The sequence below is a fragment of the Hyaena hyaena genome, unplaced genomic scaffold (assembly GCF_003009895.1).
Source record: "Hyaena hyaena isolate Hyena2069 unplaced genomic scaffold, ASM300989v1 scaffold_97, whole genome shotgun sequence".
Classification (NCBI taxonomy): domain Eukaryota; kingdom Metazoa; phylum Chordata; class Mammalia; order Carnivora; family Hyaenidae; genus Hyaena; species Hyaena hyaena.
In genome coordinates, this window is record NW_024080728.1 from 3,735,638 (window position 1) to 3,752,733 (window position 17,096).

General features: G+C 39.4%; 1 protein-coding gene across 1 annotated transcript in view; it reads right to left on the reverse strand.

Annotated features, from left to right (window-relative positions):
* LOC120233744 (calcium-activated potassium channel subunit alpha-1) overlaps positions 1-17,096 on the reverse strand; it is a gene marked incomplete at its 5' end in the record, with an annotated part of 183,225 nt that overhangs the window by 10,035 nt on the left and 156,094 nt on the right. The window contains one exon of the mRNA XM_039235190.1: positions 16,246-16,376. Coding sequence (XP_039091121.1) covers positions 16,246-16,376 — 131 coding nt within the window. The remainder of the gene's footprint in view (positions 1-16,245; positions 16,377-17,096) is intronic.

Genomic DNA, 17,096 nt, shown 5'->3' on the forward strand with positions numbered 1-17,096 from the left:
CACTGTCTCTCTCTCTCTCTCTCTCTCTCTCTCAGAAATAAATAAAAAACATTTAAAAAATAAAATACTTCTGGGGCGCCTGGGTGGCTTAGTTGGTTAAGCGTCCGACTTTCGCTTAGGTCATGATCTCGCGATTCGTGGGTTCGAGCCCCGCATCGGGCTCTGTGCTGACTGCCAGCTCAGAGCCTGGAGACTGTTTCAGAGTCTGTGTCTCCCTCTCTCTCTGACCCTCCCCTACTCACGCTGTCTCTCTCTCTCTCCTAGAAATAAATAAAAATATTTAAAAAAATATGTCCATATGAAAACTATATACAGATGTTTATAGCAGCATTATTCATAACAGCCCCAAGATGGAAATAATCTAAATGTTTATCATCTAATAGATGCATAAATAAAATCTGTGCTATCCATGCATGAATATCATTCAGCTATATGAATATTATTCATACCATTAAAAAGTATGAAGTAATAATACATGCTCCAAAATGGATGAACCTTGAAAACATTATGTTAAGTAAAAGAAAGTCACAAAAGACTACATACTAGATGATTCCATTTATATGAAATATGCAGAAGAGACAAATCTATAAATATAGGTTATAGAGTAAGGGTTGCTTGGCGTGGAGGGAGGGATACAGAGATTCACTGGGGGTTGCAAAGGGTATAGAGATTTTTTTCATTTTTTTTTTTTTTGAGGCAATGAAAATATTCTAAAATTGACTGTGGTGATTATTGTATATAATTGTGATTATACTAAGAATAACGGAATTATACGCTTTAAATGGGAGAACTGCATGATTATTAATTATATCCCAATAAAGGTGCTAAAACAAAAGAAATAGTTAAAAGGTAAACTAAACTTGTAATGGCCAGGTTTTTATCCATTAAGAAGCAGTTATTAATGATATTATATGATACACTGAAAAATTTAAGTGGGTAGATCTCATGTGAAGTGTTCTTACCAAACAAAAACAAAAACATACAGTATGTTGTAGAACTAAAAATCACATACACTAAAATCAGTGATGTGGAAGTAAAACTATGAAGTTGGCCAAAACTACATAGAGAAATATGTAGAAATTTCTTTCCTTCCTTCCTTCCTTCCCTCCTTCCTTCCTTCCATCTTTATGAGAATGCTGGTAGATATTAAGAAAAGGCAACAGAGGTCAAATTGATAAATAGCAAGTGTTCACAAGTTAATGTTGTAAACAAAATTCAAGCAGGTAAAAATGAGTAAGCAAACAAGGAAACAAATGAAAGCATTCTGTCTTGAGCTGAAAAGTGAACTGAGGATGTGGATTGAAATGGCTCACCAAGTAAATGTAGTTAACACTTAAATCTGTACCAGGTGAATATTTAAATTTAAAATATGAAATGAAGAGGGGTGTCTGGGTGGCTCAATTGGTTAAGCATCTGACTTTTGATTTTGGTTCACGTCATGATCCCAGGGTCATGGGATCAAACCCCATATCAGGCCCTGCACTGAGTGTGGAACCTGCTTGGGATTCTCTCTCTCCTTCTCTCTCTGCCCCTTTCCAGCTCTTGCTCACTTTCTCTCTCAAACTAAGTAACCACTTAAAAATATAAGTATTAAATGATGAAAACAGGTGACCTAACACAATGCTGTACAAAAAAAAAGTACAAGATCAGGTTAGCCAGAGACTTCTCTAGAAAACGTAAGAACAATGCCAATTGAGTTTTCAAAAGACACATTTATTCCAAGAATTCTACATCCAGCTGAATCATCAATCATTTGTGAAGGCAATAAAAATATTTTTGAAAAAGAAGAAATATTTTTGAATCTCTGAGTACCTAGCATTTATTGGTTTGCTTCATTAAAAAATACTCAGAAACAAAATTTGCATCCTTTAAGATAATTTTAAACTTTTAGAAATTAAAAAATTCGTAAAATTATTTTTAAAAAACTTGTGAAACGTATTGAAACATGGGATTTAATAAATGGTTGTGTCTTTTATTACTAAACTAAATGCACATGTCAAAAGTAATCCTTGAAAGAAAAAAATGACATAAAGTTATCTGTTAATACAGTAACATTCATTTATTTTTAAAAGTCAGAAAAATGAGGTAGGAGAGAGGAGGGTGAATATAAAGGCATGTGAATTCCTTGACCTTATAGAAGGAAGAATAAAGAGTTAAAATTTTCTAGATGATAATGCTTAGAAAATATACTTTCAAACATATTTATAGAATGTCTGGTAACCACTAACTAGAATCAAAAATAGAATATACATAGTTTGCATACCACTAGAGTAAATCAGCATATAAAAATACAGTCCATATACCCAAAGGTGGATAATGAAAGGCACAATTACAGAGGCATGTATAAAGCATAATGTAAAATTATAGCATTATATGTTAATAACTAAACAGATGCGAACTAAGTGATTTGATTAAATCACAAAGATTTCTCAAGACTTGTTCAAGAGCCAAAATGAAAATTAAACTCTGATATCTTCAGAAAGAAACAGTAAAAAAAAAATAAAACTGCCATAGAAAACTACATTTCAGGAGTGAAATGTTAAACGTTACATTAAGCAAGTTAACTTTATATTGAGAGCTAAAATTTACAATAAAGATATAACCTATTTATGGACAAAATAATATAACTGAAATAGAGAAAGAAAAACCAATTAGTACTTAGAGTAACATAAATGTGGACTGAGGGTGATGTGTAAAATATCATTGTTTCTAGCTTCTAGAGCTTCAACAAACCAAAATATAAGAAAATTAAGGATATAACAAAATTAGATTTGTGCTAAGCTTTGCGACATTTTTAGATAACTTCCAAACAATAATTGCAAAAAAAAAAAAAGAAAGAAAAAAGATTCATGGCTCAAAGTATAAAACCTCAATACATACAATAAAGTATAAGCTATAAAGCCTACATTTAAGAAGTTAAGTGAATAGTAGAAATAAAAGTGAATATTCCAGCATCTCCAAGTTTAAAAGAAAAGTATTCTAAAACCTAACTGTAGGTCAAGATGGAAATCAAACTTAGAATATAGAGTATTTAAAAATTAACTATTTGAAAATGGTATGTAAAAATGTCATAGATTAAAGCCAAACCTGCAGAAACAAATTCAGAGCCTTAAATGATTTTATTATTAAATACAAAAGAACGACAATAAATAATGCTAAGCATTAAAAGAATTGTCTTTTATTGTTCTTTTCTATCTTAGAAAAGCAGAAGGATGAAATGAAAAAGCATCAATTAAAGAAATTGCAAGAGGGTATTTATTAAATTGGTAAATACAAGAAATAATTCTTTGAAAAAATAAAATAAGCAAGTCTATGACAAATATAACTAAAAAATAAATTTAGAAATGAGAAAGGGAATATAGTATTATATATGTTTGAGAATTAACACTCCTATTCCGGAAGCTCTCTTTAATATCACAGTTACCGTTCATGATTAAGAAGAACAGCTACTGTTCAAAAGAAAGCAAAGTAATGATCATCTACCAATAGAGAAGATTATTAGGAAAAAGAGAAGACCAGAGAAAAATACCACATTCCTTAACATGTAAATCGGATGTTATAATGTCATATTTTTTTTCTAGTAAATTATTTTAAAGTTTATTTATTTATTTTGGCAGGGATGCAAAGAGAGAGGGAGACAGAGAGAGAGAGAGAGAGAGGGAGAGAATCCCAAGCAGACTCCACACTCTCAGTGCAGAGCCTGAGGCCAGGCTCAATCTCAGGAACTGTGAGATCATGACTTAAGCTGAGATCAAGAGTCAGACACTTAACCATATGAGCCACCCAGGCGACCGTCTAGTAAAATTTCTAAGTTTGATATATGCCTAATCATATATTCCATTGGACTTTTTAAAAACTTGATACAAATATGCTCAATTTCCTCTGGAAACAGTTTATGAAATTGTCTTCCCAGGTATTATAATAAATAGTAAATGTTTCATAACTAATACTGTAGACAATATTAAAAATAAGATGATCAGTCAGCCAGAATGGATTAGTAAGAACAACAGCCCAGTAGTTAATAGTCTTAATACAGAGGTTGGCAAATCTGTGGGCCAAATCCAACCTGCCACCTGTTTTTCTAAATAAAGTTTTATTGGGACTCAGACGTGCCCATTGGTTTACAAATGGGCTTTTGTGCTGTAATGACAGAAGTTTAGTACTTTCAACAGTGTATGTAATAGCTCTAAAAAGCCTAAAATATTCATCCCATCTGGTGAATATTTTACAAAAAAAGTTTGCTGATCTGTTGTTTAATATGATAAGGAAACAAAAAGTTTCCTGATCTGTTGTTTAATATGATAGGGAAACATCATATACCAAAGGGAAGAAATGTTTATTTAACAAATGATTTAGGGGTAACTGTCTACCTGGAAAAAATTCTTCAACAATATGGTAATGATTAAAGAAATCATGATACATGTACACTACATATATTGTACAGATAGTAATATTATGTTTTCAGAGAATATTTAATGGCACAGTAACAATTATATGATATAATAGTAAAATATGCAAAAAAGCAGGATCTAAAAAAAACCATGATCCAAAATTCATGTGGAAAATGTAGACCTCAACTGCTATAGGCTTATTTATGTAAAAATAATTGTACTTAGTATTCCCAAATTTTACTTGGTAATTAATGATTGGTGATAGAATTCTGATTGACTTTAATTTTTTCCCATAATTTTATTTATTTTATATATTCTTACTGTGAAAATATATTTATATTACATTCCTAAAAAATGAAATAATGAACTCATATAACTCTATAGCAAAAATAAACCACACAAAAAAAAACCCTATACAAAATGGGCAAAGTAACTGAATAGACATTTTACCAAAGAAGATATTCAAATGACCACCAGATACATGAAAAGGTATTCAGCATCACTAAACATCAGGGAAATGCAAATGAAGACCACATTGAGATATCACCTGACACCTGCTAGAATTAATGCTGTCAGAAAGTCAAGAAATGATATGTGTTGACGTGGATGAGAAGAAAAGGAACCCACTGTACACTGTTGGTGGGAATGCAAATTGGTACAGCCACTATGGAAAACAGTATGATTGTTCTCCAAAAACTTACCAATAGAACTACCATAGGATCCTACAATTCTCCTCTTGGTATATACCTGAAGGATGCAAAATCACTATCTTAAAGATACATCTGCACTCCCATGTCACTGCAGAACTTTTTACAGTAGCCAAGACATGGGAGAAAACCTAAGTGTTCACTGGCAGATGAGTGGATAAAGAAAATGATTATATATATATATAATGGAATATATAGGAAAATGAGATATATATGTGTATATATATGTATATATATAATGGAATAATATCCAGCCATTAAAAGAATGAAATCCTGCTATTTGCAACAACATGGATGAATCCTGAGAGCATTATGTTAAGTGAAATAAGTTCAAAAGAGAAATACAAATATAGTGTAATCTCATTTATATGTGGAACCTAAATAAATAAATAAATATATACATATATACATACATACATATATACATAAAACAACTGATCTCACAGAAACAGAGAACAGATTGGTGGTTGCCAGGGGCTGGACATGCCAGGGGGATGGTGGTCAAAGGATAAAAACTTCCACTAGAAAATAAGTTAGTTTTAGGGGTGTAATGTACAGTAGGGTGACTACAGTTAACAATACTGTACTACATACTTAAAAGTTGCTAAGAGAGTAGATTTTAGGGGTGCCTGGGTGGCTTAGTCAGTTAAGTGTCCAACTTTGGCTCAAGTCATGATCTCATGGTCAGTGAGTTCACCACACTGGGCTCTGTGCTGGCAGCTCAGAGCCTGGAGCCTGCTTTGGGTTCTGTGTCTCCCTCTCTCTCTCTCCATCCCTCCCCCACTCATGTTCTCTTTGTCTCTCAAAAATGAATAAACTTTAAAAATTTTTTTTAAAAGCTCTCACATGCAAATGTATCTACGTGAGATAATGGGTTTATCAACTAACCTAATGTGGGAATCATTTCTCAAGGTAATACATACACTGGATCATTACACTGTATACCCTAAATGTACATAGCATTGTAAGTCGATTATATCTCAATGAAACTAGGCAAAAGAAAGGAAGCAAATGTTCATAAAGTAGTTAAAGGCAAAAACAAAACAGAACAAAACAGAACAAAACACAGCCAAACACAACCTGATGAAATTATAGTGAATATTTAACTGATCTCAGGATACCCGAGCATTCTCTTGTTTGGCAAGCACCTATTAAGCATAATAACTATAGAATATACAAAAAAAAACAAAATAAAGCAAAGCAAAACAAAAATCTATAGAATAATTAACAAAAGAAAATATTCATTTACATAATTATATACAAATTAGAAGTTTATATACTTTAATACTATCATCAACACAATTAAAAGGCCTCCTAGAGAAAATGATAGTCAGTGCCCATAGGAGTGCATGGGATGGCATTTACATAACAGTGATGTTAGCACAAATTAATAGGAGATAATCAGGAAGTAGTAAAGGCATCAAGAGCTTTAAAAAATGTTCATATTTGTTAAAAACTCAGAAAGCTTGCCTCAAGATAATAAATTGCTTCTTGTTCAAAGAGTATGTACAATTATGTTTATCACAGGGTTAATTGTTGTTACAACAACAACAACAATTTTAAGTGAAATAAATGCCCCACAAAATATAGATAATGGTTAAATGGATTCTGGAATATCTATGTTAGAGTCTCATGAAATCCTATGAAGGCTTTGCAAATCCTGATACCCATTAATATGACATGATTAAATGCTCTGGATAAAATACTGACTGCAGAGGTGCCTTTTGTGGCTCATTTAGTTTAGGGTCTGAATCTTGATTTCAACTCAGGTCATGATTCCACAGTCATGAGATCAAGCCCCACATTGGGCTCCTCAATGGGCATGGAGCCTGCTTGGGATTCTCTCTCTCTCTCTCTCTCTCTCTCTCTATATATATATATATATATCCTTCTACCCTGCTCATGCTCACTCACTCTCTCTCTCAAAAAATAAAAATAGTTACCATAAAGATAAAAGGAAAAAAATTCTCCAAGATATAAAGCTGGATGATTCCATATTTATCTATTCATCTGGGAGGAAATATACCAAAATATTTAAAAAAATTTTTAATGTTTATCCATTTTTGAGAGAGACAGAGCATGAGCAGGGGAGGGGAAGAGAGGGAGACACAGAATCTGAAGTAGGCTCTGGGCTCTGAAAAGAGCCCAATGCAGGGCTCGAACCCAAACTGTGAGATAGTGACCTGAGCTGAGGTCGGAGGCTTACCTGACTGAGCCACCCAGGCACCCTGGAAATCTACCAAAATATTAATCATGCTTATCTCTGGGTGTTGAAAATGTGGTTCACTTAAATGTTTTTCTTTATATATTTCTTATACTTTCAAAATATCACATACTGAGCATGAACAACATTTCTAATGAAAACAGTCAATGAGTTTTAAACAAAACACACTATAAATTCTGTTTTACAAAGTCTAGAAGGTCAACATGAAAGGTTATTGTTTTGTCAGATCTTTAGGATTTGACCTTCACATGTTTCCCTTTCTGTGTTGACATCAATTACACTGAAACAGCAGAAACTTTAGATCAATCAGTCACTGACATTTATTGAGCATCTACTAATCCCTAAGTCTTGGTTTGTGCCTAAAATTGTATACTGTTCAAAGAGTGTGTCACTTGCAAAACTTCCCATCAACGGGTATAATTTCAAGGTAGGTCATAGGGTTTCATGGGTGCCTGAACAACACTGCACCCACTCATAACTCTGAGCACAAATCTCAGCCTCTGCCCTGACTCTACAGCCCAGATCTCTCTCCATAATTTTTCCATGCAGACATCAAGGAGCAGCACTGCAGGCAGCAATATCTGCTATGACAGAGAATAATGATGTCTGTCTGTCAGCAGAGCTCTCTTGTTCCCATTCTGCTGCCTCAATAATCAGCCTGCAGAGAGGTACTTTGCAACATCACATACGGGTGTGTTCGGAGCATATATCAAGGTCTCTTTGTGATCTGAGTGACTTGGTGGAAACGCCATGCTTTTCTTGAAAAAGGATATCCAGCTGGTCATAATGGAAGGCACAGATTTCTTCCTGTGGTTGGGATATCACTCACAGAGCATAACATCGGTCTGCAGCTAAGCACCAACTCCGGAGCTTTCTGCATAGAAAGTGGCTGTTTCAGCACCACGCAGCAAACCAGATGCTAGGACTTCAAATACCAATGATCACAGACAATTCCTGTGGAGGATGCGCCAGCTACTGTACCCTTCTGTACCACTCCCCTGACCCAGAAGGCACAATTCTTTTCTAGATTGATGGAAACACTAGAACTGAAGAAACACAAACTTCTGGAGGGAGGACTGTAGTAAGGAAGTGTGATCCTTTGCCTCCTCAGCTTCTGTACTGCTGGCCTTTTCTGTGACTGCGTTCACTGTATCTCCGGTAGAAGCCTGTGAGGGATGTTCGTATAGAACGTCCAGAGTCAGCTGGACTAGTCTTCAGTAATGCTGTGGGCAGAGGCCATGGCTGTTCCTGTGCCACATGGGCATTGGGGAGCTTATGGGAACCGAGGTAAGGCCTTGCTTGTGCTTAGAATCAAGAGACCCATGTAGGGGTGCCTGTGTGGCTCAGTCAGTTAAGCATCCGGCTTTGGCTCAGGTCATGATTTTACAGTCTATGAGTTTGAGCCCTGTGTTAGGCTCTGTGCTGACAGCTCAGAGCCTGGAGTCGGCTTTGGATTCTGTGTCTCCCTCTCTCTCTCTCTGTCTCTCCTCTGCTCATGCTGTCTCTCTGTCTCTCAAAAATAAAGGTTAAACTTAAAAAGAGAGAGAGAAAGAGACCCATGTAGTCTAAGGAATATGGGAGTCACTCTTCCCACTACCAAGGTCAGGGCTCTATCCTTAGTTGGGAAAGCTTTTTGTCCTGGTAAGACAACATGGAACTCACTTCAGAATTCAGCTAGTATGGCTTTAAATCCCTGATTCGCCATTCAACAGCTATGACAATGGGAAAGTTGCTTGACTTTTCTATGCCTCGCGTTCCTCATCCATGTAACTGGAATCCAAGAAAACCCAATACAAGCCAGCTTACAGTGTTAAATGAGATCCCCCGTGTAACTTCTAATGCACAACAAATACTCAACAAAAAAAAAAAAAGGTAGTTTATAAAAATAACAACTGACTAGCAATGCAATTAATTTAGAAAATTCCCTCTCCCTATGTTTCTGTGTTCTCAGCTCTCCTATCAGAGAGCTGGCACAGATCACATGCATGGCCTCCTTGGCCTCAGAACTTTGATGTTTCTCAGATCCATATATAGACAGTAACTGGCATGGAGGAAGCCGAGAAATCCCGGGCAGAGGACCTGACTGCACAGAGAAATTTGAGCCCGCAGTGCCACCTAGCCTGCTCTGTGGAGGCCCCTCTGTGCCTGTGTTGCTAACACACTGGAGCATCTTCCTCTTTTTATTTTTTTAAAGTATAATTACCAGAGCTTATGTTTAACAGTTAATGCTGTCAAGCCTTTTAAACTAATTGGTCTTTTATAGAAAATTTAACTGAAAATTAACACATCTTTTAATAACATTGCCTTAACTTTAATGGCACTTTGCCTTTCGTTTATAATTGCTCTAAAATTGTCATTTTCCATGCCATAGCTGCCATTTTTTATATTTGCTAGTTTGCATGGTGTAGATTTTTATTTTTAGTATTTTTCTCTCATGAGGGATGAGAACGATTTGATTTTTTTTTTTCCCCCAATCTCAGGCCTGCCTGGTCTGATGTGACAGCAGTGGAATGTTCTGGGTGCAACAGAGCACACTACCGTTTCCCACACAGATATCAGCGCTAGCTCGTCTGCCTCCGGATGGCCCACGGGCTGTTTCTTGCCTTGTGAGCAGAAGTGAGGCTCCTTGAGTGGAGTGTAAGGAAGAGGGCCACGGAGGAATGATTTGTTTATGTTATGAGGCACTGGATTAGCGTGGGCTGACTGAGCACTTGCCTCCACCATAACACCGTTCCGGGGCTCAGCCCTTAATGCAAGTATAATTAAGAAAGTAAATCACGTGGGGGCGCCTGGAGGGCTCTGTCAGTTAAGCAACTGACTCTTGATTTTGGCTCAGGTCACGATATCAGTTTGTAGGATGGAGCGCCATGTTGGGTTCAGTGCTGATAGCATGGAGCCTGCTTGGGATTCCCTCCGCCATGCCCCTGTTTGCTCTCTCTCTCTCAAAATACATTTTAAAAAATAGCAAGAAAAAAGAGAGTAAATCATCTGAGTCCATCTTCCAGATGGTCACATTCTTCAGTCTTCCCAACATAAGTTCATTTATTTCTGGCAAATAGAGACCAGCTCTCTGATATTAATACAGAAACAAAGCATATAGGTGTCTGTGAGTACATTCACATATGCATATATGTACACGCACAGGCACGTACACACACATCTATAATAAATCTACTTCTTTGTAGTTACATTTGATCTTAAAAGATATTTGTCTACTCTGTGAAAGGTTTTCATCTACCTTTGTCCTGACCTGATTACTCGAATATGGTAAGGGGCTGTTAATATCATTCCCAATAACAGTTAGACCCAACTGAATCTCAGACAGTGGAAAAGACAGGCACTGACTGCTGCTGAGCTGGGGCCAGAATCTATAAGTCCTAATTCATGGGCTGAGGCCACAATTTCTCCTCTATGTCCTTGCCATTTTTATGAAATATTAACTTATTGAACATGCAAACACTCACCCCTGGGCATTGGTGCAGTGGGCAAAGCAGAGGCAGATATGGCATAAAATGCTCGTACTGAAGCTTTTCTCGGGCTCCTGAGGGATTCAGCAGTCCTTCGATAAGACGGAATCCTCTCTTGTGCCTGCAATGCTTCTCAGACGTATAGGACAGTGGAGAAGGGGCCTCTGGTTCTCCTCTGCCCTTTCCCTTTACACTGGTAGGTATGACTTTCTCTGTATTTATTTTCCAGGTTAGGTAGAACGTACAAATCTGACACTTCATGCAATCTTATTTTCTAAAAGAGGGATAACACTGCCAGGCTGTGCAGTGGAATTCATTAGCTCTCATTACAGGATGCCCTCTTTTCGCCCCAGAAGGGGCTGTCTTCTCAGCACTCCTTTGCTAATGATGGTACAGTGTGGTAGACTTCTGTCTGAGAAAGGTTGAGCGTTCAAAGAAAATGGGCATCACGTGCTCAACCTCCTGACTCAAAGGATGGGCAAACGGCCAGAAGACCAAGGATGTTGTCTGCCCACAGTCGTGTGGGCTCACAATTCAAAGCAGAAGGCCTGGAAGTCTGGTTCGGTGGAATCAACAGGCAAGGACCAGTGGCATGAGTGAAACAGGCCTGGTGGAATCCAATGGGGAACCATGTGGGCTGTAGCTAATGGGAGCATCGCCCAGCTCTAGCCAATTGCTGCTTTGTGGGCATCTGGGAATCTGCTTTGTGACTCCAATCAAAAGTAGCTGGAGACCCATATTTTATGTGTAATCTTGTAATTTTAAAACATTGGCAACAGATTCCATTCAAACATGAAAAACCTTTTGGAAATGCAGAACCTGTCTGTGGGATGGGCGTCACCTGCTATGTGCTTTTTTGAGACTTCTGTGATAGACCATTCCTTAGAAGCCGGATACCAACAGTCCAGGGACTCGTGCCAAAATCTCTTCCTTTCTTGTCTTAAAATGAGTGCACTAGGATGGCGCATTGGACAGACAAATAATCGGGGGTTACTTCAGGAGTCAATTCGGTGATGAGTGTGTCCTTCCAGCCAGCACACACAGGAAGCAGTGCCCTTAGGGGACCGCTGGCGGCCTCCAAAGGAAGATGCGTCCTCTAACCAAGACTGAAGTGTTCAAACCTGGACTTAAAACTTGACAGAGTGCGGTCGTTTGGACTCAGAATTCTCACAGTATGGACGACAGCTTTGCCTGTCTGCCTGCTCCTTGTATGTCCCTCCTCTGTATCTACTACATTCTAACCACGACGTGCTTTAACTCCTCCCTCGGACAAACCAAACCCAGCTCAGCACCACTGTTCAGCCTGTGCCCCATTCCTTCTTCTGCCTGGGAAAGCTAGTTGCCCTCACCCCCAGATGCTTTCTTCTTCTGATTTTTCGGTGTCAGCTTCCAAGTTTTCTGTTAAGACAGCTTTACACTGACCCTTGTGGCTAACACAGGTCTCCATACCCATACAAACTATTTTATGTTCTTCAAATCAGTTTTGCCCATTTGATAGTATACATTTACTACTACTACTATCAGTGATGATAGCTACTATCGTTTACATAATTATGGCACACTAAAATGAAAGGTCCAACAACATGAGGGCAGGGTCCATTTAGTTAAGGGCCCAGGGAAGGCATTGATTAATAACAATAAATACAAAAGAGCTTGTCATTGCAAAGCACTGCACTAGTCACTTTACAATCTTAAGTCATTTAATTATCTCAACAATTCTATGAGGTAGGTACTCTAATTTTTTAAAGTTTTTAAAATATTTATTCATTTTTGAGAGAGAGATAGAGCATGAATGAGGGAGGGGTAGAGAGAGAGAGGAAGACACAGAATCTGAAGGCTCCAGGCTCTGAGCTATCATCACAGAGCCCAGCTCAGGGCTTGAACCCATGGACCGTGAGGTTATGACCTGAGCCAAAGTCGGACGTTTAACTGTCCAAGCCACCCAGGCACCCCAAGGTAGGTACCGTTATTATCCCAATTTTAAAGATGGGAACACTGAGGCACAGAGAGGTTAAGGTTACACAGCCAATAAATGGTGGTTCTGGGCTCTGGATCCAAGCAGTCCGGCTCTTAGTTCATGCCTTATCTTTTCTGCCTAGGGAGGGTCCAGATCGAACTAAAATTGGGGATGAGGGTTGGGAGGAGTACGTAGCTGTGGAAAAGAAGTCTGAATACTTCCGTGCCCATTTTGGCTCTAAATACAGAGAGGCTTCCCTTCATCTTTCTCGTCTGTGTGTGAGCGACAAGCTGGTACCACTCTGAAAAATACATTTCTTATTTGGTGATCTTCTTCCTAGAGGCACACACCCACACGCGTAATTACTCCCTCTCATCATGTGCCTCTGCTGTTGATTAGCAGGAGGAAGCCATGAGGCCATGTCTGCAACATCCCTATCTGTTCAGGAATGCCTGTGATAAATCAAAACATTATTCTTTTAACAAATGAAGCAGGAAGCAGCAGGAGTTGAGTTATGAAGGACAATATTCAGGGGATGTTTAGACACATGATTAAATGGCAATTTGGGGGCTAGGAAAAGGAGATCATGGACATCTGAGGAGGTGTGTGTGTAAATGTCGGCATGCTGCTTGTAAGCGAATGCCTGGGCTGGAAGCTTACCTCCGGCTCCCGCTGCTTGGAGAGGCCTCAATTTCTCAATTTACATTCCTGCCAGCCCTTTCGGTTCCTTCTAGTTACTGCCTTGATTCTTGCCTAATCTCCTGGTTTTTCATACATTACAGTTGGGGTGGAATGCAAAGAAACTACAGGTAACATTTTTGTCAACTGTGTCTGATGAACCTGACTGAGTTGAAGACCTCACTGTGCAACTGGTTCATGCCAGACAATGAAAGCCAAGCCTGGAATAACTGGATAGGCATTTTGACTAATGACTTGAAAAGTGGCTGTCAGTGGATCGGTTAAATATGCCCTGCTTCAGGGTTATTCACATTATTGCCCAAAAGATCAGACACTGGAGCTGAAGTGCCTTGCACGGTTCCGGGCCCTCAACAGATGAAGCCGATGATGATTACAATGACAGTTACTAGATTCTTGATACCCTTTTTTCCCAGGCTGGAATTCAGAAGGAATGCTGCTGCCAGACCGTTGCATCCATACATGCCTTAGCCCCTCTCTCCCAGACACTTCAGTTTGCATTTCAAAGGAGATTAGAGACGGCTTTTTAAAAATTTCAAACCAACCCACTTTGATTTCTCATCTGAGTTTCCAAGAACTGACTCCCTGGTGGTGCTACAGACAGATAGTTGTGCAGCTCAGATCCAGATGTGCCCCCTACCCCCACCCCGTGGCTACCATGGGCCCCTTTGGGTGTGTAAGGGTGAAGTTCTTTGTTGCTTAAAATCAATTTTATTGGCTTTATTGGTGTGAAGGGCTGACTTCGTGGGCATGTGGCCTTGCGATCACCCGGGGTCCATGCTCAGAAGGACCCCTCTCTTGGCTTAAAGCTCTGCTGTCATCATTTTGAAATTCTTAATAATGTATGAAAAAGTGGGCTTGCTAATTATAGAGCTGGTCTTGCCTAGAGTATCCTGAATGTCTGATATGTAGAAACAGACATAGTTTTATAAATTTGGATTTTATGAAATGTTAATAGAGTATTTTGTAGTTCCAGGGGAAAAAATCTACTGTCAACAATTTAATCCTCTCTTAGTGAGAACAATCTTCTGTAATCTCTCTAATTAGGATCAGAAGTCAAATGAAATTTCTAAACAGATGAGTTACAGAAATCTTGCTGAAACTGAAGACCAGTACAGACAATTTGGCACTGTATGAGCATACCTTGTAGCTTCGCTCATTCTTTCTGGGTTGCTTAAGGCTTTTGCCCAAACTGAGCCGAACATCACTAGCAGGTAGAAAGGTTAGGCGCAGAACCAGCGGGCCATCAGGAAGAAATCACAAGTCCTGGGAAACCAAGAATGCCTTCTCCAGGGACCATTTTCTCTCCTTCTTGGCTTGGAAAGCAAAGTTATGGCATGATGCCTAGTCAACCGTAATTCAGATGAATATTGTTTCATAATTATTTTTAAATCTATAATTCTAATTTTTTAAATAAGATGTGCTTGCAGTTGGATCACATTCAGGAATATCGAATAACCTAAATTAGTCTTAAAAAGCTTTATGTTTTTTCCCCTCAAATAGAGGTTCTTCTGGGATTAACTTTAATGAATAGAGGAGAATAATGCATAATTAGCATATCAGTTGTTTAACACATTCAGGAGAATAGCCTTCTTAAGCACTTTAAGGAATGTATGTGTATAAAAACTCAGTGAGCTATGTTTAGGGTTTTAATGTATTCAATAAAACTCTTTTTCATGGATTCCTCAAAGGTCAGTTGTTTATCCAGCTTATGTCTGTATTTCCATAAATTGTGAATTTGAGGACTCCAAAATAAAGAGGCTTTTCTAATAAATAAAGACACTCAATGGGAATACTTCACAATCCCCAGATATAACCTATTCTAAATAGTGTCTGCTTTTGCCTTTTTTTAGTTCAAGACAGCTTCATGAACCGGGGGCCTACTTTTTAATTGTTATTTGTTTTTGGTCTCAAAAGTGAAAAAATAATGCCTCGATTATTTGGTGCACATCAAGTTATAAAAGAAACCAATGATGCTTTTGACCTCTTCAGCCAGCCCGCCTGCCTCTCTCTGCCACCACTTCATTTCCTCCTGGCAGCAGAGAACTGGCTAGACCTGGCCCTCATGCGAGGTCCTCTCCCAGGACTTATGTTTCAGTGATGGGCAGTGATGGAAGAGACACCCTTGACATTTTGTTCTCTTCTATCTTTTGCTCATATTCAATCTATCCCCAAGTCCTATCAATTTTCCTGACCAACACCACTCAGATGTACCCACTCGCTCCAGCTCTGCCAGCTCTATCCTCAACCAAGCTTTGATAGTCTCATATACTGAGACTTCCTGCCACCATCTTGCCTCCTGAGCCATCCTCCACACACCAGCCAAGACAATCCTCTTACAACATAAACCTGATCACCTGACTTGCCAGCTTAAAACCACTCTTCAATGTCTCCTCATTGATCTTGCAGAAAAAAACCAAAGCCATAAAAATGAGTTTCCTGGTTTTGCAGGTCCAAACTTGCCTCATCCCTCCCCTCTCCCTCTCTCACTACGGCCCAGCTACACAGGCTTTCTTTGGCCTCCTTAAGGTTGTCAGTTTCCCTCACCACCGGGCCTTTGCATTTGCTTTTCTTCTTCAAGAGGTGCTCTTCCCCACAAAATGTCCCCTCTTCCTTACCTTCCTCACACTTTCAAGAATACATAACCAAATGTTATTTACACAGCAGTCTGACTCACATTGGTATCCCCTTCTAGACTGCAAGCTTTGTGTGGCCATGTTCTCCCCTGGAGCTCAAGCTCCAGCCCTGGGCTGCTAATGCTGGAGGTCGGAGGTGCTCCAGTCCTTACCCCACCCCCACTCACCGCACTCATGAGCGAGTCCAGGACACTGACTGCAAATGCTGTCCCGCATGCAAACGGCTGCGTGAGGTACAGTTCTGTGTCGGGATCGTCATCGTCGTCTTGGTCCAAAAACTGAACATTAGTATCATTCACTAGAAAAAGTGTAAAATGAGAGTTAGCTCTAAAGACCATACACAAACAGTGAAGCCAGAGAAAGAGCAGGCTACTAGGTTAGCAACACTGAAGTCACTGAAAAGGAAAGAAAAGCATGGGAGAAGCTGTAGATGAATCTGGGAGTGGGAGCCAGGAGACTCAATGGACTGTTTCTACATGATTGTTCAAGCTTCCCAGGCCTGGAGAGCAATGAGTTCAAGCAGCCTTGCCCCTGGCAGGCCGCTGGAGAACTTCTGGACAGTGCTGGTCAGTCCTTTGGTATAGCTGTAGAATCGTGACCAAAGAACACCCTGAAGTGTTTTGCAGTAGCCAAGTCCTTTGAGATATGGACATATTTCAAGGATGAGTAGCCATGAGTAGCCATGCTGGGATGCTAAGTTTAGCCACAGGAAAAGAAAGCAATTTATCAAGGCTGAAGAGCAATAGACTGGGAACACAGCAAAGGCACATGGCAAGGAATTCACCTGCAGGCAGGACCTAGCCCACCGGGGGCCCGCCTGGGTAGAGCCTGGTGTCCCTAGCCCTGAATCCAGGCGCACACCCGACGGGCCCTGTTGAATAGACCGGTGACCCCCGGTGGGATGGATCCCTGGCTGTCTCCGGCTGCTTGCTGCCACAGACTTGCTGTGCATTCCGAGTTGCATGGGGATGCCCACGTTCTCCCTTTCCCCTTCTAAACAGCTCAATCTTTTATGTGC